Source organism: Balaenoptera borealis (assembly GCF_965194805.1).
Source record: "Balaenoptera borealis genome assembly, chromosome: 10".
NCBI lineage: Eukaryota > Metazoa > Chordata > Mammalia > Artiodactyla > Balaenopteridae > Balaenoptera > Balaenoptera borealis.
This window is the reverse complement of record NC_138874.1, coordinates 54,538,239-54,565,106: the sequence shown is the minus strand read 5'-3', so window position 1 is coordinate 54,565,106 and position 26,868 is coordinate 54,538,239. Positions and strand designations below refer to the sequence as shown.

Here is a 26,868-nt window from a genome sequence, read left to right as displayed (position 1 = left end):
AGTGGAAGGGGAGGAGCAGCCCTTGACATCAGTACTGTGTGGCAGCAGGTACCAAGGTAACTATAATGAGCACCCCAGGAAAAAGATCAGGCCCCCATTTTCTGGGTATCATGTAAACCCCCAAGTTTTTTTTGACAATTCCGAGGCGTGGACTTCCCAAAACATGCCAAGACATGGCCAACTCTGGCAAATGGAACTTGGAGTTTGATTTTATTTGGTTTAGAAAACTGGACCTGAAGGGGAACAAATTCATTCTTGCTACACTATAGTTGTTAGAGAAGATAAACTGGATCATTTGATGCTCACATCTGCCTGATGTCTGTCCTAAGGAGAGCATTCAGTGCTCTTCATACACTTACTCCAGCCTGTCTTTCCAGCCTCATCTCCATTTCCATCCTTGCCCTCCTCCTCCAATCCACACCAAGGATCTTATGCTCCAGCTACTCAAAATTACACACCTTCCCAAACATGCTCCCACATCTTTGCTTACACTATTCCCTCTGCCTAGAAGGCCTTTCCCCTTCCCATGAGGTGCTATACTACAAAGGCCAGCTTGTAAAACCTGTGACACATCCAGGAAGATTAGATCTGTTCTTGGAGCACCTCATTAACTCTCTTATAACACATGTGCGTTAAAGGCTGTAATATTTAGTTACCTGTCTCATCAGGCAAACTGAGATTCATTAAGGGCCAGGCTTCTGCCTGATTCATCTCTGTGACCCAGCATGTAGCCCAGTACCTGGGCCATAGATTTGTTCCACCTGAATCAAATCTAATTTAACTAGTGCTTGATCCACGATAACCCTGTTTTTCTTGCTTTCTTGCTAGCCTGGTGTCACCATTCACAGAAACATTTTTGGTTTGAGGGTGAATCACAGGAAGACCTTGGTGTCCAACAGTCAATGCCCAGGGCAGAGCCTCAAGGAACAGGCACACCCAGGCCTCACCTACCCAGGCATCTGAAGTTCAGTGGTTTCTCTGGAGTCTGTTTATAGACTCATGTTATACTCAGAATTAACCACCTCAAAATTTTTTCCACACCAAAATTCATCAGGTTGAAGTTCTTTCCCCTTAACTCAGAAAATCAAGCCTTGACACTTAAGGCTGATTTAGAAAGCATTTTATACATGGGTTCTCTTTATTATGACCATTTCTGCTTCTACAGCACATTTCTTCCCTTTATCAGGGGGAAAAAAAAAAAAAGCTGTAGAGACTTTTGTTTCTATTTATCAAAGAGAAATGTGAGGCTTTCCTAAGCAACTGTGTTGACTCAAGGGACAGAGAAAAGGAGGTGGGAGCATTTAATGCCACTTTAAAAAGGAAGGACATTTAATGCCACTTTAAAAAGGAAGGACATTTAATGCCACTTCTTTTTTCTTTCTTTCTTTTTTTCTTTAAAGAAGTCAGCAGCAGCATACTTTATTTTTATTTTTCTTTTGGCCGTGCCACATGACATGTGAGATCTTAGTTCCCTGACCAGGGATCAAACCCGTGCCACCTGCAATGGGAGCACAGAATCTTAACCACTGGACCACCAGGGAAGTCACAATGCCATTTCTTTTTAAAGAAAAAAACATTACCTTCTTTATTCTAGCTGCTTAACTTAGACAAGACTCTGGACCACAGTAGCTTAATCTGTAAAATGGGAGTAAAAATACTTGGCTGACCTGAAGGATTTCTTAGGATCCCTTCCAGCTTCATGATTCTACAGCTCCACCTTCACTCCCAGCGGTAGGAACCCTAATGCAGTTTCAGTAATCATTGAGCCCAGTGATGTCCTAAGAGATGCAAAATCAGAGCCTGAGAGCCAGATATCCCCAAAGCTAATTCTGATTTGCCTTTAAACATTTCACTTCTTTATCTTCTCAATGGTAAGGGGCCAAAAAAGAAAATAAACATTGAAGAAAAAAAGTCCTTAGCTTGGAACACTAAGAGGCTAAGAATACCAGAAACGGTTCTGATGAACCTAGGGGCAGGACAGGAATAAATACGCAGATGTAGAGAATGGACTTGAGGACACGGGGAGGGGGAAGGGTAAGCTGGGACGAAGTGAGAGAGTGGTATGGACATATATACACTACCAGATGTAAAATAGATAGCTAGTGGGAAGCAGCTGCATAGCACAGGGAGATCAGCTCGGTGCTTTGTGACCACCTAGAGGGGTGGGATAGGGGGTGCGGGAGGGAGACGCAAGAGGAAGGAGATATGGGGATATATGTATACGTATATCTGATTCACTTTGTTATACAGCAGAAACTAGCACAACATTGTAAAGCAATTATACTCCAATAAAGATATAAAAAAAAAAAGAAACCCCATGATTCTGATGTGAGAAGTGATAAAAAAAATTATTCTGTACAGCAGAAACTAACACAACATTGCAAACCAGATGTACTCCAATAAAAATTTTTTAAAAATAATTCTGACACTTGTTAAAATGGTAAGGAAGATTTTGTTCAAGACTATTGCAAAGTCTAGACAGCAAAGATAGCTGTAAAGCAAAGACAGCAAAGAAACTGGGGATTTTTGCCAAGGGACGAGTGAGGAAGTCAGTGGATAGAAAATTACTGATAGGAGACATCAAGGATAGGGGGATTCTTGCTAAACTGACCTAAGAGGGTCCTTGCTAAAGTCACCTCAAGGATTTATACATCAAGGGTGGGGGGATGCAGAACTTGATCAGTTTCAAGATTTAAGGATATGCACTAAACTGATTTAGCAATATTCTTGGGCAGGGCAGGCAGAAGATAGGATGAGGCCCAATGTGGAGGCCTAGTCAAAAAGAGGGTTCAGAAAATAAACAACAAAAACCTACTGTAGGGGCTTCCCTGGTGGCGCAGAGTTTGAGAGTCTGCCTGCCAATGCAGGGGACACGGGTTCGAGCCGTGGTCCGGGAGGATCCCACATGCCGCGGAGCAACTGGGCCCGTGAGCCACAACTACTGAGCCTGTGCGTCTGGAGCCTGTGCTCCACAACAAGAGGGGCCGCGACAGTGAGAGGCCCGCACACCGCGATGAAGAGTGGCCCCCGCTTGCCACAACTAGAGAAAGCCCTTGCACAGAAACGAAGACCCAACACAGCCTAAAATAAATAAATAAATAAATAAATAAAAAGAAGCAGGGCTGTCAGGTTAGCTGTCATCTCAGCTGCTTCTCCTAACCTTTAAAAAAAAAACAAAAAACCTACTGTATAGGACAGGGAACTTATTCAATGTCTTGTAATAACATATAATGGAAAAGAATATATATATATAACTGAATCACTATGCTGTACACCTGAAACTAACACAATATCGTCAATCAACTATACCTCAATAAAAATAAATAAATAAATAAAAATAATACAAATAAATAAAATTTTAAAAAGAGTTCTCGTAAGCAGCTGACTATATAGTTTGGTCAAGGAGCCAGTACAAACTTCCCATCACTCTGCCCCTCCTTACTTCATTAAAGGAATTAATATCCATAAAGCATTTAAAACAGCCTTTAGGGCTTCCCTGTTGGCGCAGTGGTTAAGAATCCGCCTGCCGGTGTCAGGGACACGGGTTTGAGCCCTGGTCCGGGAAGATCCCACATGTCACGAAACAACTAAGCCCGTGCGCCACAACTACTGAGGCTGTGCTCTAGAGCCCACAAGCCACAACAACTGAGCCTGCGCTCTAGAGTCCCCAAGCCACAACTACTGAGCCCATGAGCCACAACTACTGAGCCCGTGTGCCACAACTACTGAAGGCCGTGCGCCTAGAGCCCGTGCTCCACAACAAGAGAAGCCACCACAATGAGAAGCCCGTGCACCGCAACAAAGAGTAGCCCCTGCTCAACGCAACTAGAGAAAGCCCGTGCGCAGCAACAAAGACCCAATGAGGCCAAAAATAAAATAAATAAATACATTTTTTAAATAAATAAATAAATAATTTAAAATAAAATACCCCATAATCCCATTTTTGTTTGGGGAGAAGAAAACTGGAATAATTATGATTATGTTAACAAAAGTTATTTCTAGATAGTGGGATTACAAGCAATTTTTATTTCTTTCTTTGAGCTTTTCTATACTTTCCAAATATTCTACAATTAAAAAGTGGCCCCAGTAATTTTTGAGCTAAAGGAAGTAAAGGCAGCTGGCTCTTCCGCACTGGGGCCATCAAAGCCAGTAAGTTTTCTAACCAAAATGAGCAGACACATCACTCCACCTCCCCATTAAACTCAGGGTCAGAGGGCAGGTCTCAGCTGGAAAATATTACTTCTAGAAAGAAAGCTGGAGCAGCAGCCTGTCAAGAAGGTGTGCAACTAAGTGCCCTGCAGCCAGAGCAAGTCAGCAAAATTCCTATTATTTGAAACATGGAAAATGAGATTAAGTCTTTCCCTGATACCAACAAATAAAGTATGGAGGCCTGAGACGAGATGCCAAATCCAGTTTCAGGGTTTACCCGGCTTTGTTACAGCAGAGGGTAAAAAGCTGGGCCTCATGTCTCACTATTTACATGCAGATCTGACCAAAAATGAGTTGGCCCTACTCCAGGTGCCCAGATCTCAAAGGAACTCTGTTTCCAGTGAGGCCTGTACCTTCTAGGTTCAAGTCTCTCTTCTCTGCTTTATTATGGGGGGAGGGGAAAAAAGATAGTAAGGCATCTCCTTCACACACTGAAATCATCCTGGATTGTGAAACAAAGTGTTGCTTTCCCCCTTCTGACAATCTACCTGTTACCAGTTGTTTAAGCTTCTCACAGGCAGGGATCCAGGATTACCTTTTATTCATCTATGTGTCCTCTAGAACGCCGCCACAGTGCTGCTCAAAAGCAAGGAAATGGTTCCCTGAATAAGATGATAAAGAACAAAAATGTGGGACAGGAGGACTAGGTGTTCAAGTCAGTACCAACCAGCCCTGGTTTAGGCCTAAACAGATGCAGTTCCCTCGACATTCTACAGAGGATCTGAATAAAACATGAGGCTTTGTAGAAGTACCTATAATACAAGAACAAATACCAAGCCTGCTGAATTCCAGGGACTGCCTTGGGTAACAAAGAGGAAGATACAAAGATAAAGGATACACTTCCATTATTTCAAGTAGTTTACAATCTAATGTTTTTCAAAACCTCAAAGCCTTCATGACAAGAAAAACAAAGCAGGGGAGGAGAGAATATAACTTAAGAGAGACTAAGAGACATGCCAACGGACGCAATGCAAAGTGTGGGGCCTCCTTTGGGTCACTGAACACTTTGAACAAACCGAACGTAAAACAGCTTATGAGAGGCACCCTCTTCCTTCTCCACCGTTGCCGCCTCCCTCTTCTGCTGCTCGGGTGCTGCCTGCGTGCTCCTTCCGTGCGGATCTCGTTCCTCTCCTGTGAAGCGGCAGCTGAAGGGACTGCGGCGCTCGCCACGGCCGAGGAAAAGCCCAAGGAAGGAGTCAAGACTGAGAACAACGATCATATTAATTTGAAGGTGGCGGAGCAGGATGGTTCCGTGGTGCTGTTTAAGATTAAGAGGCATACACCACTTAGTAAACTCAGAAAGCCTATTGTGAACGACAGGGCTTGTCAATGAGGCTGATCAGATTCCGATTTCTCGGGCAGCCAATCAATGAAACAGACACACCTGCACAGTTGGAAATGGAGGCTGAAGATACAGTTGATGTGTTCCAGCAGCAGACAGGGGGTGTCTACTAAAAAGGAAACCTGCTAGTTTACTCCAGAATTCTCTTCCTCCAGACCAAGAAGACATTCTCAATTAGAAAACCGCAATTTGGTTCCACCACACCCTGACTACTACAGTACAGTTTCTCTATTCTTTCATATTCCCGTTCCCCATTCCTTTATTGTACATAAAGTAACTGGTGTATGTGCACAAGCATACTGCATTTTTTTTTTTTTAACTAAATGGCCAATGGTATGTTTTGATCGACATCAAATGGAGATGGGATGGGGAAGAATACTGGCTCTGTGAAAATACCCCCTTTTCTCCATTAGTGGCATCCTCATCCGCTCTTATCTTTATATTCCGGTAAGTTATTTTGCTCTCCTGTTTAACACAAAAAGAACAACATAAAAATTCTTGCATACCTTGTTCGATTGGAGAATTTTAATGTTCTTCATTTATCATTGTAAAACCGAGGACAATTTTATAACTTCTTTGTACATAGCTGTTACATGTAGGGCAATCCATCTTTAAGTAGGGATAAATTACTCTAAAAGAAATGAATCTTAGATAGTTTTCCTTTCAAGTCAAGCACCTTGTTGTTTAAATAAACTTCTTGTTAAAAATGAAAAAAAAAACCCAATTTATGAGAAATGCGAACATTCACTGGATATCTGATATAAAGAACAAAAGGAAAAATGAAGGGTTACATGAAACGTGATCTATGAAGAAATAAATATGCTCTTAAAATACCTTCACCTTTAAATATATATATCAATGTTTTGAATAAATTGTTTGGTGATTTTCTTTTCTGCTCTTCAGTAAAAATGATTACTAACCCTCAGTCATCACCTCTAACAATAAGGTACACCTAGGTAGCAGAGTGCTTGTAAAATATACTTGCCAATAAGACACAAAAACATTAACATTTTTAAATAACATCTTTGAAGGAGAAAAATGTTTTCCAATAATCTCTGGCACTGTGTTTTCTTCACTCACCAAAAACAAAAACAAACCAAAAAAACAACAGGAAAGAAGAAGAATAGCACTGGGGAAATAGAAAGAAGTGGTATGAATGAGCCTTTGAATGGAGTTAGGAGGCTACAATTTTTTTTTTCTTTAACATCTTTATTGGAGAATAATTGCTTTACAATGGTGTGTTAGTTTCTGCTTTATAACAAAGTGAATCATCTATGAGGCTACAAATTTTGATCTTGCTATCAGAGTTGTGACATTGCTCCTCACAGAAGGACAAAGATTCACATTGAGGATATTAAGATTTGTTTCCTTTAAGTAAACTAATTTCCATTTCGCATACATAACATTGCTTGGGTTGACTTCTGCTCCTATAATGGAATCAGGAAATTTAATATTATGGCTAAAAGGAACTTCGTTTCATCTGTTCTGTCAAACATACTTCATGAAGAAACTGAGGGCCACAGAAGTTAAAGTGCCCTGGGTCCATAGCTAGTTAGTATTTGAGCCAGGAGTGAAAGTGAGGGAGAGTGAGGGAAAGTCCCTCCGACACTCAGTCTAGAGCAGAGATGGCCAAACTAAGGATGGTGGGCCAAAGCCGGCCCACTGCTTGTTTTAGTATGGCCTGCAAGCTAAGAATGGTGTTTACATTTTTAAAGTTGGAGAAAAAATATCAAAAGAAAAATAATATTTCTTGATATGTGAAGATTATATGAAATTCAAATTTCAGTGTCCATTAAGTTTTTTAAAATTAATTTTTATTGGAGTATAGCTGATTTACAATGTTGTGCTGTCCATTAAGTTTTACTGGAACACCGGCACACTCTTTCATGTATGCGTTCTCTATGGCTACTCTTGTCAGCAGAGTTGAGTGGTTGCAACAGAGACTGTATGGTCTGCAAAGCCTAAAACATTTCCTCTCTGGCCCTTTACAGAAAAAGTTTGCAGAATCCTGGTCCAGAGCCCTATTCGTGTCAAGATTGCTTTACAGAACAGGGCCAGACATATAGAAAGTATCCTTAATGCACAAATCGTAGGCCTTCTGGGCCTCCTGGTTCAACCCAGGTGCTTTGAGTGTTGGATGCTGCTGGAAGAGGGGAGAACTGGTAGCTGCCCTGCGTGTCCTCCAGCCAACATGCTGAGCTGAGCTGGGGTGATTTAGTTTCTGTTCTCACTGCCCATTCAATCATGAGCCTCTCAGCTAACCCTGTCAACAGGGAGGCCAATTAGTGCCAATTTCTACGTGAAAGGCATTTCCTTAAGGCAGAGCTGAGATCACCACCTCATTTCACACAAACAATTCAAGGTCACAAGGTTAACCTGGTTAGATTCAAACCAGGGCTTAAAAAGTGAAAGGCAGCCCTCTTACCAATCCCTAGAGCTTTCTGGACGCCTTAGGAAAAAGTGTCAAAGAATTCACCTCATTTACCACAAGGGGACCTAACACTTCAGGGGTAAACAGCAACAGGTGCTGCAAACTTAATATCCCTCCACAAGATTACTCTCAGATTTCCCACAGATGTTTATGGCAAAACTTTATTAGAGCCATGTGTAGTAATCAGCTTCCTTGGAATTCAATTCAAGAGCACTAGGCCCTCTGCTTCAGAGTTCTGAATTTTTTAGGAAATCAAAGACCCACCTCCAAGGGCCAGTGAGTTCTCAAAATCCATTTCTTACAAGTGAAAATATTTTGATAGGCAACTTTGTTTTGTACTAGATAGCCTAAAAATTTACTGTAAATAAATTTTTATGTGCATATTGCAATATTTTAATAAGATGAGCAGAGCTTACTTCTTAAACCCTTTGGTGGATCATCTCATAAAACAAAGATAAAACTTTTGTTCCTGGAGAGTGCATAGTTTGTTATTCAAAGTAATTCATGATTTTTAAAAATTGATGTGCTAGTCACATAATATAAATTTCTTATTCTAAATAAATCAAATTGTTTATTCTAAAATGAACAATTCAGGGACCTCCCTGGCAGCACGGTGGTTAAGAATCCGCCTGCTAATGCAGGGGACGCAGGTTTAATCCTTGGTCCGGGAAGATCACACATGCCACAGAGCAACTAAGCCCGCATGCCACAACTACTGAGCCCGCATGCCACAACTACTGAAGCCCACGCGCCCAGAGCCTGCGCTCCGCAACAAGAGAAGGCACCACAATGAGAAGCCCATGCACCTCAACGAAGACCCAACGCACCCAAAAATAAATAAATAAAATAACATGAACAATTCAGTGGCAGTCAGTACATTCCAATGTCATGGTTTGTTTTTTATGTCAATGCAGCCTTTTATATTTATATTATTCATAATATTTATAATAGTATTATATATTAATATTTATATTTTGACTGTTAAGAGGGCACATACACCCATACTGTCCATGTTTCTCAAATGAATTTGAAGTCAAGAATTGTTTTTTAAACCAATAAACTGTCCCTCTTGGATTTTCAAATTGCCAAATGGTGATGAGAGGTAAATCACACTAGTGGACAACAGGAAAAGAAAATTCTTATAAACTGATTACGACCACTCAGAAAGGAGATCTACTAGGTTTTCTAGATTGTAGACATTTCTTTGGGGACATTAATATCTCCCAATCTTCCCCCAAACCACACACTTTTTTTTTTAGAATGCCTCTCGGGACTTCCCTGGCAGTCCAGTGGTTAAGACCCCATGCTTCCAATGCAGGGGGCGCGGGTGCAATCCCTGGTCAGGGAACTAAGATCCTGCATGCCATGCGCACAGCCAAAAAATAAAGATTAGAATGCCTCTATCATTTCCGAAAAATGATACATCATTATTATTTCATTACTAAAAATCTTAAGTACAAAAAGAAAAAAATTCACTTGAAATTCTACCACCCAGAAATTATTATCTTTAACAAGGTGAACATCTTTCTAGGTAAATATAGAAAGAAAGAAGTTTAGAAAAATGGAATCATAGTCTATATCACATTTTAAATTAGAAATATTAGTTTTGGGGCTTCCCTGGTGGCGCGGTAGTTAAGAATCCGCCTGCCAATGCAGGGGACACAGGTTCAAGCCCTGGTCCGGGAGGATCCCACATGCCGTGGAGCAACTGAGCCCATGCACCACAGCTACTGAGCCTGTGCTCTAGAGCCCGCGAGCCACAACTACTGAGCCTGTGTGCTGCAACTACTGAAGCCTGCGCACCTAGAGCCCGTGCTCTGCAACAAGAGAAGCCACTGCAATGAGAAGTCCGCGCACCGCAACGAAGAGTAGCCCCGCTCGCCGCAACTAGAGAAAACCCGTGCGCAGCAACAAAGACCCAACGCAGCCAAAAATAAATTAATTTATAAAAATAAAATAAAATAAAAACAAGCCTCAGGGAACTTCCCTGGTGGTCCAGAGGTTAAGAATCCGCCTGCCAATGCAGGGGACACAGGTTCCATCCTTGGTCTGGGAAGATCCCACATGCCGCGGAGCAACTAAGCCTGTGAGCCACAATTACTGAGCCCGTGCACCACAACTACTGAAGTCCCACACCTAGAGCCCATGCTCTGCAACAAGAGAAGCCACCGCAGCGAGAAGCCTGCACACTACAACGAGGAGTAGCCCCCGCTCGCCACAACTAGGAAAGCCCGCGCACAGCAACAAAGATCCAACGCAGCCCCCCCCCCAAAAAAAAGAACTGCTGGGTTTAAAAAATAAATAAATATAAAAAACAAGCCGCAGGCTTATACATGAATGAAGGTTAAGTCCCCAAATATTTTTGACCATAAATTATACACTTGGTTTTTCTTGTTGTAGAGAGGACATACTATGTCAGGTATTCAGATAGGGTACTACTTAAGTCAGAGTCACCTCCCTGTTTCAGCCCCGTTAATGGTGGAATCTGAATGTGATCACTCGGCCTAAACTAAGGCAGTGGTTCTTAGACTAGTAAGCATCAGAATCACCTGGGAGTCTTGTTAAAACACAGATAGCTGGGTCCCATCCCCAGAATTTCTGATTGAGAGAGTCTGGGGTAGGGCTCAAGAACTTGCATTTCTAACAAGTTCCCGGGTACTGCTGCTGCCTTTCTAGGTTAACATGCTTGGAGAACCTCTGAACTAAGGTATACACAGAGAGCAGTTTTTCCTACTGATATGTGATTTTTTTTTTAACATCTTTATTGGAGTATAATTGCTTTACAATGGTGTGTTTTTTTCTGCTTTATAACAAAGTGCTGATATGTGATTTTTAAAACTCCAAGAAAAGTAGCGGTTGTCTTGGAGATACTATCTCTGAGCATTTTGGGCTTTCTCTGTAGGGGTAAATGTTAATCCATTGGTAAATATTTTTACAATGGATAGAGTAGACACTGAAATATTTGTTGAATGACTGAAAGCAAGTCCGGGAACCTGCAGGGTAGTCACTGTGAGAAGCTGTATACTTAGAAATAGTGTATGGGAAGGGTCACAACTGCTTAAGCAACTGAATTAAATCAGTCTTTATAGTTGTTTTTTTTTTTTCACTTCTCATCCTCAAGCTGACGTGACTGTATAATTCCTTTGTGAGGTATCAGATACTGAACATAATCTAACTAATGTGGAATGACTGACTTCACTGTCCAAAGTTCAGTCTGGTGGGTAGGAGAGTAAAGGGGGTGCGAAGATGGTAATCTTCCAGGCTTTGTCAGTATTACTGAAAATCAGGCAGATTATAATCTTAGTTCCAGGGGAAATTGATCAGTTAGAATTAGACTTCAACCAGTGTCAAGCTCGTGAATACAGAGTCCAGCCCCTAAATAAGAGAGCATTTTGCAGACTGTCAGGATCCCAACCATAGAGGCAGGATTCAGAGCTGGGGCCTCAGGTTCAGCAAAGAAGGCGGAAGTCAGGAGCCAGATAGAAGCTCATCTACACAGATTTTAATTGAAGACTAGAGTTTGGTGAGGGTGGTGGCATTTGGGTCCACACCACATTTAAAGACAATGAAAGTGATAAATCCTACCTAGCGGTATAACGCCTCAAAACATGTCAGGCAGTTTGGATTAGATCAGAAACCTGGTGCGCCTAAATCTACAGTTTAAAGATATCTGAAACTTATAGCTAGGCAGGGCTGACATGCAGGCTTAACTGCCTCAGGTGGTTTTACAGATGTTTATTAATCAAAAATATCTAAGCATTTTCATGTATTTAATATTTTTTTAGTGTGAGCCATCCTAATTTCAAACTGAATGAAATCAAATCCAGGGTAAATCTGAATTTGGAATGAAATAAGAACCCTGCCATTCTAAAGCTTAGCCTTCAACTCCACAGTTAATTTTTTCTGTTTTAGAGCTTGGTCATGTTTAGCTCTTGGTTGCCTGGGAACTCTAGCAGTCTGCAGATAAAGACCACCTTAGGAAACTGAAGCCTCTGGAGGTAAAAGCTATGATCCACAAGCTTCTTGCTTTCCCAGACATTCAGCATTGCTCCAGCAGTACTCTTGCTTAAAAGTAAACTCAAGACGGGAAGCAAAACCAATGCTTTTTTAAAAGAGTCCTTGTGTTTTCTACAGGAGATCCTAAGCTGTTGTGAAACTGTGCATTGAGATTTTGTTCATATAAAGTGTATGAATCTGTTAGGAGAGCTTCCTTCTAAGGGTAACAAAAATCTTATGGTGGGCATTGCTGGGGTAGTTTCTGGGTTATCTCTCATTGGATTTTCCCCCCTTGTATTTTCTAAGTGGATATTTACTAAGTTATGCTAAGCTTTACTAAGTTATTTAAAAACTTTAAAAATATTTTGAAGTCCAGGTTTAGATATTTCAATAATCTTTTAAATATTTGGATCTTGGCATTGTTTTACATCTGCTCTTGAGGGCAGATGGCTTTCCAATTCACCAGTTTTAGAACCCAAGTGCCCTGCACCTAACGTCGAAGAATGCTATGTAATCACTTTAATTTTTCTCCTTTATTGCAATACTGCAGTTTCATTATTGTTAACATGTGGTTAAGATGGTGCCTCTTCACATGAAGTTTGTTCTGGATTCTCAAATTTGGGGGATTAATTTAACTTCAGAATTGAACTTTTTCCAAACACTTTAAAATTAGCATTTGTGTTTTCATGGCTTTTGCCCTAAAAATTCTCTGGGCTACTAAATCAGGTGCAAATTTTTTTTTTTTTTTTTTTTTAAAGGTACATTTATTCTCCAGTCCTTTTCTTTATTTATATTTATTTTTGGCTGTGTTGGGTCTTCGTTTCTGTGCGAGGGCTTTCTCCAGTTGCGGAGAGCGGGGGCCACTCTTCATCGCGGTGCGCGGGCCTCTCACTGTCGTGGCCTCTCCCGTTGCGGAGCACAGGCTCCAGACGCGCAGGCTCAGTAGTTGTGGCTCACGGGCTTAGTTGCTCCGCGGCATGTGGGATCTTCCCAGACCAGGGCTCGAACCCGTGTCCCCTGCATTGGCAGGCAGATTCTTAACCACTGCGCCACCAGGGAAGCCGCCTCAGGTGCAAATTTTACCATTGGTCCAACAACAACTGATACTGTGCTATTGCTCTAGCAATTCAGGCAGATGAAGCATCATAAAGAGCAGGGTACAAGTTTAAATGTGATCTCTAGTAAGCTGTTATATAGAGTTATTACAACACTGATCTTGGAGTTCAAAACTTTCTCACATCTAAAGAGACAAAATATGAGGAATTTGCACGCTGTGTGGTTTATGATCATTCTAAATTTTCAGATTCAAGATAAATCAAAAACATAAACTTGTCTTGGGTTTAGTTTGCTATGATAAATTCTCCTTTGCAAGGGTCATATAAGGGTTTGGAAAATTAATATAGCAGTTAGTAGCCTATGCTTCAGCAAAGAAATTTGTCATGTTATTTTTCCCATTCTAAAGGTGAAAAAATTCAGCCAAAAACAATGGAAAGTTATTCCCTCGTGGTCCCCAGCTAAATGGTAAAGGGTTTAATATTTCACATTATTTGGCCTCAGTAGAACCTCATATCCACTTAATAGTTGAACCTAGCCTCCTAGTCTTTATAAGATTGTATTTCCAAATGCAGCTCACTGGTTATCTCTAGCCTTTTTATCTTCCTTCAGGCATGGAAAGAACAGAGTCTACTTCTAACATATAAAGAATAAATATTTAATGCCCATTCATTTTCTTTCTTAGATAGATAGACCTTTTGAAAGCCAGTCCCTGACCACACAAAGACCACTTGCTATTTCTGGCTATAACATAAATATTTAATTAAAACCTACTTTGAACCATTCTTCCTTAAAGCACAAAGTACACTAGCCTTGGGCTGCACTTATGCCATTTCCCAAATCCATCTGTTATTTAATCCCTGGGTTTTTACCAGCTTTGCAAACTCAGGAGGCATTCACCTGGCTGTTGGAAATGTTTCTAGGAGATGAATTTTTAACCTTTGAGATACTGTTTCTGGAAGAGAACCAGTCAATCTGGCTATGATGAATAATGCTACCGTGAACATTCATGTAACAAGTTTTTGTGTGGACATATCTTTTGATTTATCTTGGGTATATACCTAGGAGTGGAATTGCTCTCATCGAGTTTTTTATTCCTGTTAATATATATATTTTAAAAATTTCCCCCAGTTTTATTAACATATTATTGACATACAGCACTGTATTAGTTTGTGTACAGCATAATGACTTGCATATATTGTGAAATTACCGCAATTTAACTTATCATTCTTCATCTCATATGGATAAAAAAAAGTTTTATTCCTTGTGATGAGAACTCTTAGGATTTACTCTTTTAACAACTTTCCTATTATAGCTAATACAGATAATGCTGCGATGAACATGGGTGTGTAGACATCTCCCAGGGTTTTTTAGTTAAATGGGAAGAATACAGAAAAGTATGTCTATTACATCTTCCTGAAACTAATATTTTTCTTTCCTTCCTCCCTCCCTTCCTTCCTTTCCTTATTTTTTGGCTGCATTGTGTCTTGTTGCTGCACGTGGGCTTTCTCTAGTTGCGGCGAGCAGGCTTCTCTTGTTGTGGAGCACAGGCTCTAAGCACGCGGGCTTAGCAGTTGTGGCTCGTGGGCTCTAGAGCGCAGGCTCAGAAGTTGTGGCGCATGGGCTTAGTTGCTCTGCAGCATGTGGGGTCTTCCCGGACCACGGCTCAAACCCGTGTCCCCTGCATTGGCAGGCGGATTCTCAACCACTGTGCCACCAGGCAAGTCCTCACCCATATTTTAATAAGCAAACTCATCCATGTTTAACGTATTCCAAATGCCTTTCTTCAGCAGAAAATTAGAAATTTCCAAGCTTTTTTTTTTCTTGCCCTCTAACAAATACTGCTTTTCTGATCAGAAAGTGACTGCCTTTGTATTAAGGCACAACTGTCACTGTGGCACAAATCCCTGCTGTTTGTCCCCGTGATCTCAGCTAAGACCCTGTGGCCCACAAAACAAAGGCACCTGAGATTTTCCCCTCAGTTGAAGCATAGGGAAGGTACCTGAGAGCTGAGACCCTTGGGATTGTCATGGTCTTTGGTCCTGTGTCCAAGTTCATGTCTCCACTGGTGCTGAAGATGGATACTAAGATTTACCAATGTAAAAGCATCTGCAAGTGTCCTTCCTCCTGAGTCCACCTTTGACAAAAGTCCCCAAAGCTTGACCCCTTAGCAAAGGTGCAACTCCATATCCTGGCCACTCTTAGGGTATAAAGAGAGAATGAGTTGCCCAGGGGTACACAATGGATGGACTGTTCCCCGCACATCATGCACTTGTGCAAGGGGTGAGGTGCAGTTGTATGTAACACGTGAAGTGTGCTCTGAGCCTTTAGGGTGCATAGAAAGGATAGATGAAAACAGCATCAGCTAGTCTGTCCCACCTACCCCAGCCCACCCAGTTCAGGGTCTTCACATGTTTCTTTTGAGAGTGAAAAGTTGTACACATATAAAGTCTAAGTGTCACTGTAATTCTCTTTAAAAAGGATTTTTTGTGCTGTTATATTTTTGAGGAGTAATTTTCTACAACTTAGGCAATATTCAGAAAGAAATATTAAAATCTTAAAATTTCATTGTCTTAAAATGACTTAAATGAGCATTAGAAATACAGAAACAGGCAACCAGAACATAAAAAAGATGGGAAAACAAAATTAAATGTTATCATAGACCTACTTTGTTATCTGATTAAGTTTTTTTGGTTTGGTCAATGTCAGTTGATAGAATATAAGAACAGACTGCATGTTTACTTCTGAATAAAAATCCAAAACAGTTTAGAAAGACAAAAACAGGTTCTCTTTACCTCATTTTCACTAAAACCAATTATTCTATATGTAATTTTTTCCCCCTAGCTTAGTCATCTCATTTTCCACTTCTAATTTACCTCTAAGTAATAATATAATGGAAAGATTTATATTTTTTCTCCATTCTCCCAATATTATTCTCATTTAACTATCTCTGGGAAAAATAAGTCTGACAGGTAGACTTTATAATGATTTTTCTCATTCAAAATCATACTGTATTAAAGAACTATATTCTTCACTGACTTTTAGTTAAACGATTGTCTCCAGGATTTTCCTCTGAGAAAAAAACTTTCTAACTACCCTATAATGATTTATCTTACCTAAAAGATAGAGAAACATTTATACAGTAACTGTAAAATTATGGATCAATCAGTAATTCAACCTCAGAGAAGTTCAACAAACCATTACAATCAGAAAGAGCAACTTAAGGTAAAAAGAAAAAAAATTGGTTTGAAAGAATTTTAGGTATTTTAATCTATTTCTTAGTAAGAGCTACATGGATTCCATTCAGCTTAAGACACATGTAACAGGGCACTTACATTCTCATATTAACCGTTTGGAACACCAAATCATTATTCTAGCAAAATAAAATATAAAAACCCTAATATACTGTATAATTCTCTGACAGTGAAACGTTCCAGGGAGGGTTATTTACATACAGAAAACCTGATATTTGCTACAGATGCAATTCAGCTTTCACTAGTGTTATTTCAAAGACATGTCGTTTTTAACCCTATACTCCTTTAGACCAGAGTTTTTCCAGCGGGGCACTACTGACATACAGGGCTTGGCAACCTTTTGTTGCGGGGGGCCGTCCCATGCAAAGCAGGTGATTCAGCCAAGTCCTTGGCCTCGACCACCTACATGCCAGTGGCACTCACCTCGGTGGGACGGGTATAGATGTCTCCAGACACTGCTAAACGTCTTCTGGGGGCTAATGCACCCCCTGTTGAGAACCACTGCTTTAGAGTATGTCGCATTTCCTACCTTTTCACTCAATAGTTAATAAACTATTATGTATCTAAAATTCTGAAGGAAGTACACAGACTAATAAAACAAACTATTTTTAATTAAGGAAGGTTTAACTTAAGGCATCATACTGACATCTACTGGCTTGGAACTAGACCGTACATTTGACATATACTGCATTAAAAAAAAAAAACCCCTCAAAATTAAAAGTAATATAGCTGCTATTTTGGGAAAATAGAACAGTTAATTGAAAGCAGTTAACATTAAAACTATGTGTTTTATGTAAAGCCTAACATATATAATAACAATGGCAATTAACAATTATTTTCTTAGTTTTTGATGTACTGTTGTTTGGCTGAGTTAAATTTTTTTTTTTTTTTAAAACACTTTTATTATTTATTTATTTTTTGGCTGTGTTGGGTCTTCGTTTCTGTGCGAGGGCTTTCTCTAGTTGTGGCAAGCGGGGGCCACTCTTCTTCACGGTGCACGGGCCTCTCACTATCGCGGCCTCTCTTGTTGCGGGGCACAGGCTCCAGTCGCGCAGCCTCAGCAGTTGTGGCTCACGGGCCTAGTTGCTCCGCAGCATGTGAGATCTTCCCAGACCAGGGCTCGAACCCGTGTCCCCTGCATTGGCAGGCAGATTCTCAACCACTGCGCCACCAGGGAAGCCCTGGATGAGTTAAATTTTTAATAAATGTTTTTAGAGACTGAAAATTGGAGAGGATTTTAGGACAAGTTAAAAAAAAAAAGTGTGGTCCAAAAAACTTGCAAAATTTAAGCAGAATCCTATGTTATGATTCATACTGAAATTTTTTTTTTTTTAATTTATTTTTGTCTGCATTGCATCTTCGTTGCTGCCCGCGGGCTTTCTCTAGTTGCGTTCAGTGGGGGCTAGTCTTCGCTGCGGTGTGCGGGCTTCTCATTGTGGTGGCTTCTCTTGTTGCGGAGCATGGGCTCTAGGCATGCGGGCTTCACTAGTTCTGGCTCGCAGGCTCTAGAGCGCAGGCTCAGCAGTTGTGGCGCACGGGCTTAGCTGCTCTGCGGCCTGTGGGATCTTCCCGGACCAGGGCTCAAACCTGTCTCTCCTGCATTGGCAGGCAGATTCTTAACCACTGCGCCACCAGGGAAGCCCCATACTGAAATTTTAAAAGGCTAAATTTTTAAAAAAAAAACTAGTAATGATAATTCTATAAATAAAATTACAACTGTCTAGGTTTTTAGTAAAAGACATTTGTAATTAAACACTACCGTCAATTAAATTGATGAACTTTATTGGGGTTAAAACTATAACAAAGTTCATCCTAAAACATTTTGCAATGCAAAATTATTTCACTCAAGGAGTGTTTAATAATTTGGATGCCAGGAATTACAAGCAATTTTCAAAAGCAAAGACTCTCACATTCATAAAACTTTATACATCATTTGAACTAACAGATATTTATACTACTAAAATCAAACATGCATCACTTTCAAACATTTTTGTATCATGATTTTATATATTACATTACTTATCACCATTCTTCATCACTACATGTATTTTATCATACACTTGCACCATTCTCCTTGGATTTCTGATCTTTATCTTCATTCTTCACATTATCCTATAAAATACACAAAGGATAAGTATATTTTATTAAATTCTCTTAAATGTAACTTTAAAAATAACAAACATTAGTAAACAGAGATACTGCAGATAGCCCATTTCACCATCTATGGAAAATTGAACCGGGTGGGGGGAAGGGGAGAGTATGAAAGAAATCTCTCAGTTTTGTGCAGAATGACTTCTAGTATTTGAGAAAGCCATCTAAATCCTAAGAAATTAGAGGTTCTTAGGACTGTATTACTAACAGCAGTATATTCCTTGCACTGTAGTTTTTTTTTTGTCTTCTTGTTCTCTGAGTGAGACCCAGGAGGTGGAAGGTCTCTCAATTACTGAAGTTAGTTTACAAGGGCACTGAGTTATGAGATATTTTTGAGACAAAGAATACTAATAAATTAATTCTGATAGTGTCAAAAAGTTTCTCAACTCTGCCCAATAAATGGGTTTAAAAAAGAAGTGAATGGCTTTTCTTCCTCAAGTTCAAACTCAATCTCTGATTCTAAAAGAAACGCAAGTAAAACTTGCTTTTTAAGAAGTCTGCACACAAGGACTTCCCTGGTTGCATAGTGGTTAAGAATCCGCCTGCTAATGCAGAGGACACAGGTTTGATACCCCGTCTGGGAAGATCCCACATGCTGCGGAGCAACTTAGCCCGTGCACAACTACTGAAGTCCATGTGCTGTAGGGCCCGCGTGCTGCAACTACTGAGCCTGCGTGCTGCAACTACTGAACCCCGCGCGCCTAGGGCCCATGTTCCGCAATAAGAGAAGCCACCACACCACAACGAAGAGTAGCCCCCGCTCGCCACAACTAGAGAAAGCCCACGCGCAGGAATGAAGACCCAATGCGGCCAAAAATAGATTAAAAAAAAAAAGTCTGCACACATAAATCATGTTGACATCTGAAGTAAGTTCTAGGAAAATACCATCTCTGGGGAATTGCTTTTGACTAATCTAATGAAGGACAGAATGCTACCACTATTTTCTGTTAGAAAAGCCACTAAGAGCTTAATAATATTAAATTTGCCAGAAATAGACTTTTTAGAAAAGGAATAAACTATGAAAATGTTGAAGGTACAAAACAGCTAACCTTCTTAAGAACAGTGTGGATCTCATCCATTACTGTGGATAAGTTTCTGATTGTCTTATTCAGCTGGTTTTCAAATTGCAAATTCATGTTTTCTGAAATCTTTAAGTTTTCTTGTAACTGACTAAGGTCCTTTTTAACTTCTCTGAGTTCACCAGAGAGGGTTTTGTTGGAATTCTCCAAATTTAATATGGTTTTTTCATCTTCATCTGTCAAAAGACAAAACAAAACAAAACCAAATTCACCATCTTACCCCTTAAAATTTCCAATTTAACTCTGAGGTTAAAAATACTTAAGCTAGGAGAATAAAAAGTGTATATATAATTCTTTAAACTGGCCACAAGTGTCAATTTTAATAGTTATAAAGCACACTGTAATAACTCATTTCATTTAAATTAAGTTTTAGCTAAGTATTACTTCTAAACCCAAGTTCCATTTTAAGATAATTGTACAGACTAGAGAAAGTAGCAGAAACTGATGAAGACTAAGTGGAACTAGGGGAGGATTAAAAGGATGCAACAGAACAACAATCGAACCTGAGAATGCACATGAAGATCTAAGATTAATTCTTATAAAGCTAAGCAATTTTATAACCTTTAACAGAAATGGTGAAAAGTAAACTTACATTATGTGTCTAGACTAAAACAAGGTATGGATATGCACAAGTATAGGTATGTACATATGTGTGTACACATATATATCCCAATAGAGTGTTAAAAGTACCTCATATCCAATGCTTTTCCTTACCTGTCTTTTCTTCTAGTAACTGCAGCTTCTGTTCCACTTCAGCTCGTACTTTTTCACTCTTTTCCAATTTTTGCAAGAGGCTTCCTACATCGACCATTGCACCATTATACACAATAAGGCCAACATTTTCTTCCACATCCTTTGATTCCTGTTTTACTATCGGTGTTGGAAGTAACAATCTGTTTCCTATAATATAAAAGATACCATATTCTTTTGGCCACGCCACACAGCATGTGGGATCTTAGTTCCCTGACCAGGGATCGAACCCGTGCCTCCTGCAGTGGAAGCACGGAGTCTTAACCACTGGACCGCCAGGGAAGAAGTCCCTAAAAGATACCATATTTTATTATGTTATTTTCTTCTTTAATTAATAATATGGTTATAAAATGGCATGATCTTAAAATAATATACTCAAACCTAGCATATCTTCCTGCAATGCTTCAGATTCTTCATGGTTTTCTTCATCTTTTGAGGTGTCCGTTAATTTTCGGTAAAAGCAAGATTCACGGAGTACTACTTTATTAAGAAGCTTCTTTACCTGTTATTTAAAAAGATGAAAATAAGTTTTTGATTCTCCTTGAACATCAGTGTTCTAATTTTCACATATGATAAACATCAATGGCATCTCAGGTATCCACTACCACTCAATCAGAGCACTTATGCTTTTAACTGTCTTCTCCATAAACCTAAAATCAAATTATCACTTGAAAAAAATTGTCAAAAAAAAGTCTGATAGAAACGTCAATACATAAAATATACGTACAAACACGTTTATTAAAGCATAGTTTGTAATTCTAAAAAATGAAAGCCATTTAGCAACTGGGACTAGTTAAGGCAATAAAGGCACATCTATACCATGGAATTCTAGGCAGTAATAAAAAGAACAAAATGGGTCTCCATTTTCATGGTAGAATGCCCATGATATATTATTAAATGAAAAAAAGTTGTCCATCTGTATGTTTAGAATGATTTCATGTGTTGTTTATAAAACTGGAACTATCATATATATATACATATGAGTTGCTTACAAAAGGATCTAGAAGTTTATATATTAGGCCAGAGGAGTGGAACTAGAGGGAGAAGAGACTTTTAACTTCTTTTACTTTATTTATTTCAGTATTGCTTAACTGTATTACTATAAGCCTGTATTGCTTTTTTTTTTTCTTTTTAATTTATTTATTTATTTTGCATCACCAGGTCTTAGTTGTGGCATGTGGGATCTAGTTCCCTGACCAGGGATCAAACTTGGGCCCCCTGCATTGGGAGCACAGAGTCTTAGCCACTGGACCACCAGGGAAGTCCCTGTATTGCTTTTATATTTCAAAAAGTCAAAGGTACTAAAAAGACAAAGTTACTTAAACATGCTTTTCATTTTCAATATTCACGAGATAGATTACCTGAGCCCGAGAAAGATGTAGTCCAAGAGTATAAAGTATTTCTTCCAAATCCTTTTCAAGAAGGTAACCACAATGGCTTTGATCAAAATAAACAAATGCCATTAATAGATCTCTGTTAATTGTGATCATCTGCGTCTTTTCTTTGTCCTAAAGAAAATGCAGAAGATACAGTACATAATTTTTACCCCTGATAAGTGAGAAAATTAGACTGTGTCCATATAATACCAAAAATCTGCAAACACCTTTACCTCATCTTAGCTAAAATGAATTGATCTGATTTATGTGTATAGAAGAAAGAAGTAAGACATACTGATTATCTGACAAAACCACAAATACCAAAATACAACCGACTGAATTCTGATGAGTGGTAATATATAGATATACAAGGATCAATAAAGTTCATCACTTAGTTACGTTTAATAAGTCTGGATTATGTAAGAAATGGAAATTATCATATTATAAAAAATATAGTATTATACAGAAATGTCAAATCACTGTGTTGTACACATTAAACATAATGTATGTCAAACATACTTCAGTATTTAATACATACCTTATCTTTAGAGGGCCTCTCCTTGCAGTATCTATTAATATCTCTTTTGTCATCTCGTTTGTTTATTTCTTCCTCATCCCGATCTATAAAATAAATACAACAGCAGCAAAAGACTCATTAATAGATAAATTTTCAACTACTGTACAGATTGAAAATACTTTTCTATTGCTGATCAGTTTTCAAAAGATAAAAGAACAAAGAAATATTATATGACTAAAAACAGTTTGGATTTTATAAGAAACAATTATAAAGAATAAGAACAGGAAGAAATTTATAAAGAGACTACAGGGAAGAAAAAAATGGACTTTACTGATTCAAATACAAGGACTTAATTCAATAAATATTTGGGGGAATTAGTTCCCAAACATGAATGAATTTTATACAAAAAATTGAAACATAAATTTAAACAAAACAGGGCAGAGTATATTTTCTACAAGATAAAAGGAAAAACAGCCAATATACTAAAACTAACTGCAGATGGATTATTGCAAAATAAAACTACATATGAGAATTGAAATGTTCTTAATAAAGAAGACCTAACAGTATTAATACCCAGATTTGCTGACACTAATGTATGTGTCCTATGATAAAAGATAGGAAATTTGGGCTTCCCTGGTGGCGCAGTGGTTCAGAAGCCGCCTGCTAATGCAGGGGACATGGCTTCGAGCCCTGGTCCAGGAAGATCCCACATGCCACGGAGCAACTAAGCCCGTGCGCCACAACTACTGAGCCTGCGCTCTGGAGCCCATGAGCCACAACTACTGAGCCCACGTGCCACAACTACTGAAGCCTGCACGCCTAGAGCCCGCGCTCTGCAACAAGAGAAGCCACTGCAATGAGAAGCCCGCGCACCGCAAAGAGTAGCCCCTGCTCGCCGCGACTAGAGAAAGTCTGCGCACAGCAATGAAGACCCAGTGCAGCCAAAAATAAATAAAATAAATTTAAAAAAAAAGATAGGAAATTCGATAAATTATTCTTAATAAATAAACAGAAAACTGACAAAAAGTAAACTCCTTTCTCTTACCTATCCATAAGCTACCCAGCTCACAAAGACCTCAGCCATCGCCCTCAGGTCAAGCACCATTAACAGCTCGTTATTCAACTAATACTGAAGAATAAATCTGTTATGGGTTCAACTGTTATCCCCTAAAATTCCGAAGCTGAGGACCTAAGCCCCTAGTAGGTCAGAATGTTGCCTTATTTGGAGAAAGGGTCTATCTATACAGAGATAATCAAGTTAAAATGAGTTTATTAGAGTGAGCTCTAATCCAATGACTGGTGTCTTTACAGAAAGGGGAAATTTAGACACAGACACATGCAGATAGAAGATGATGTGACAATACAGGGAAAAGATGGCCATCTACAAGCAGCTGAGGAGAGCTGCTTGGAACAGATCCTTCCTCACAGCCCTCAGAAGAAACCAACCCTGCTAACTCCTTCATCTCAGACTTGGCCTTCAGAACTGTGAAGACAGTAAATTTCTATTGTTTGAGCTCAACAGTTTGAGGTACCTTTCATGGTAGCCCTAGTGAACTAATACATCATCCTTTCATGAATTATATACAACTAAAGAGCTTTTTTGCTGATATTTAATGATCTGTCAACAATTTTAAGAGAAATTTTGTTTCTAGAGGCTTCTGGATCTCTCAAATGGATCTCCATCAGAAAGCCCAGAGTAACAAAGGGTGTGCTGATAAAATAGGAGATACAGTAAACACTAGGAGTTAATTAGTCCTTGAGATATTACACAGCATAAATTTATAATATTTCACACTATATTCTCTTCTTGAACATCCACAACATACATAAGCAGCTAAGAAATTCTGTACTAAAACATGCAGACCTTCACTTAGCCCAAGTTTCCCAAATTTATTTGACCCCAGTATACTTTATTAACCTTAATACCTGTTAATATTTTGGAACACTCTGAGAAAGACTGCTTTAGGTGAGAAGTTGTACGCGAATAGTAACAATATAGAGAAAACTTTATATTAGATAGAATATACATGCTAAAACACACATGAACCTTGATAACATTATGCTAAGTGAAAAGAAGCCAGTCACAAAAGATTGCATACTGCATGATTCTATTTATATATATGAAATGTCCAGAATATCTATAGAGATGGAAAGCTGACTAATGCTTGCCTAGGGCTGAGGAGATGGGGGGGAAATGGGACTGACTGCTAATGAGTACAGGATTTCTTTATGTGGAAATGAAAATGTTCTAAAATTGACTGTGGTGACGGATGGATATATTAAAAACCACTGAGCTGGGACTTCCCTGGTGGTTCAGTGGCTAAGACTCCACGCTCCCAATGCAGGGGGCCTGGGTTCGATCCCTGGTCAGGGAACTAGATCCCACATGCCGCAACTAAGAGTTCTCAAGCTGCAACTAAAAGATCCTGCACGCGGCAACGAAGATCCCACGTGCCGCACCTCAGACCTGGCGTACCACCCAAATACATATTAAAACAAAACAGAAACAAAAAAAACTGAGTTGTATACTTTTTTTTTTTTTTTTTTTTTTAATTAATTTATTTATTTATTTTTGGCTGTGTTGGGTCTTCGTTTCTGTGCAAGGGTTTTCTCTAGTGGCGGCAAGCGGGGGCCACTCTTCATTGCAGTGCGCAGGCCTCTCACTATCGCGGCCTCTCTTGTTGCGGAGCACAGGCTCCAGACGTGCAGGCTCAGTAATTGTGGCTCATGGGCCCAGTTGCTCCGCGGCATGTGGGATCTTCCCAGACCAGGGCTCAAACCTGCGTCCCCTGCATTAGCAGGCAGATTCTCAACCACTGCGCCACCAGGGAAGCCCCCAGTTGTATACTTTTAAATGGGTGAACTGGATGATACGTAAATTATATCTCAAGTTGTTATTAAAAAAAGGAAATAGACAAATGTTCTAAAACTGGATTGTAGTGATGGTTTCACAATTCTATGAAGTTACTACAAATTATTAAATTGTTAAATTATTAAACTAAATTATATACACTTAAAATGGGTGAGTTTGTGATATGTATTGGAACCGAAATAAACTGTTTTAAAGAAAGAGAGATAATATGTCCTTGGAACCTAATTATTTCATATATATATAAAATACAGTACAGAGTGGTTCAGCTGCTTTATAGTTTTATTATCATGGGTAAATTGATTTACTGCTAGGAGCCTCAGATTCCTCAGTTATGAAATGGTTAAGTAACCTCTCCTTTCATTTATTCACATTTTACAGACATAACCCACCTTATTTTGAGTATTTAACTTGAAAGGTGTCACTTTTGAAACCATCTCTCCTGAAACCTATATTTTTAAAGTATTTTTTAAAAAATCCAGGGACTTCCCTGGTGGTCCAGTAGTTAAGACTCCATGCTCCCAATGCAGGGGGCACGGGTTTGATCCCTGGTCGAGGAACTAAGATCCCACATGCCACACAGCACGGCTGAAAAAAAAAATCCAAGTAATCCTTGCTCATCTTGGAACATGCTGTCTGTGTCTATAAAAACCATTTGGTCATCTTTTTCCAATTCACTATCCTCTAACTTCTTTTTCAATGACTGCACAGAATTTAATTGCATGTCTATGTCAAAATGCATTTAAATAATTCCCTATTGTTGAATATTAAGACTGATTCTAGTTTTTTGTTTTATAAATAATTATGAAATAAATATTCGTGTTGGTATTTGAAAGGATATGGTTAATTAACATTTCCAAATTTCTGTCCAGAGAAGGTGCAACAATTTAAACTCACCCCAAGAGTGAAAGTAGTCTTCTCTCTACCCCTGTTAAACTGATGTTACCTTTTATTAGAAACTTAAGTTTCATCAATTTGACAGGTAAAAATTAGACCCTCACTGTTATTTGCTCCTCTGATTACTAAGAAGATTCAACACCATTTTAGACATTAACTGGTACTATATACACACACACACACAAATATATATATATATATATATATTTTTTTTTAACCACAAATTCTAATTTTCCATGGGGAAAAAAGTGGTCTTCTGGAAACCTGATTGGATAATGAGATGCAAAGTATGGGGAAAAATGATAACATAAGCAAGCATCAATTAGAAATACCAAGGAAACCAAAAAAACCCCAAAACTATAATCATACCACCCTATTTGGCTTTGCAGTTTATGATATTAGTTCAACAAGTATCTATTTAGAGCCTATTTGGATATTTAGGCTGTTCTAGGAACTTCCAATATACATCAGCAAAGAAAATAAAGAAAAATCTCTCTTTTTCTTATTAAGAGCTTATATTCAAGTGGAAAGAAGACAGACAATAAGTAAACCAAGTAAACAGTATAGTAGACTAGGTTATAAATTCTATAAGTAGAACGGGGTAAGGAGGCATCAGGAATGTGTACTTTGGTGGGGGTGGGGAGGAGACTGCAATTTTAAATAGCGTAGGGTGCAGAGTAGACCTCACTGAGAAAGCGATAGCTCAACAGAGACTGAAGGTGTTGGGGGAGTCAGCAAGGTGGGTCTCTACGAGAGCGTGCAGGCAGAAGGAACTGCCAATGCAAAGGTCTTAACACAGGAGCATGTATAATGAGTTCAAGGAGGTCCCAGTGACTGAGGTGCAATGAGCAAGTGGAAAGAGTTGTAAGAGACAAAATTAAAGACTTGATATGGGGGCTTCCCTGGTGGCGCAGTGGTTGAGAATCTGCCTGCTAATGCAGGGG

General features: G+C 39.2%; 1 protein-coding gene, 1 long non-coding RNA gene and 1 pseudogene across 8 annotated transcripts in view; 2 read left to right on the top strand and 1 right to left on the bottom strand.

The window, feature by feature from the left end:
- The first annotated feature begins 1,331 nt into the window (after nucleotides 1-1,331).
- On the top strand, nucleotides 1,332-6,507 carry LOC309636248 (small ubiquitin-related modifier 2 pseudogene; annotated as a pseudogene). Its single transcript has one exon. The product of its transcript is annotated as a small ubiquitin-related modifier 2 pseudogene (transcript).
- Nucleotides 6,508-7,631: 1,124 nt separating this feature from the next.
- LOC309636268 lies at nucleotides 7,632-17,173 on the top strand. The gene is made up of 2 exons (XR_014249346.1): nucleotides 7,632-12,704; nucleotides 13,049-17,173. It is a non-coding gene; the product is annotated as an uncharacterized lncRNA (long non-coding RNA).
- An 877-nt stretch (nucleotides 17,174-18,050) lies between these two features.
- Nucleotides 18,051-26,868, bottom strand: part of CCAR1 (cell division cycle and apoptosis regulator 1) — a 53,194-nt gene continuing 44,376 nt past the window's right edge. For all 6 annotated transcript variants that reach the window (XM_082408596.1, XM_082408597.1, XM_082408601.1 and 3 more), the window contains 6 exons: nucleotides 22,180-22,262; nucleotides 21,627-21,773; nucleotides 20,647-20,767; nucleotides 20,230-20,415; nucleotides 19,486-19,691; nucleotides 18,051-18,397 (listed from right to left, as the gene is read on the bottom strand). In XM_082408596.1, coding sequence (XP_082264722.1) covers nucleotides 18,338-18,397; nucleotides 19,486-19,691; nucleotides 20,230-20,415; nucleotides 20,647-20,767; nucleotides 21,627-21,773; nucleotides 22,180-22,262 — 803 coding nt within the window. In that variant the 3' untranslated portion in view covers nucleotides 18,051-18,337. The remainder of the gene's footprint in view (nucleotides 18,398-19,485; nucleotides 19,692-20,229; nucleotides 20,416-20,646; nucleotides 20,768-21,626; nucleotides 21,774-22,179; nucleotides 22,263-26,868) is intronic.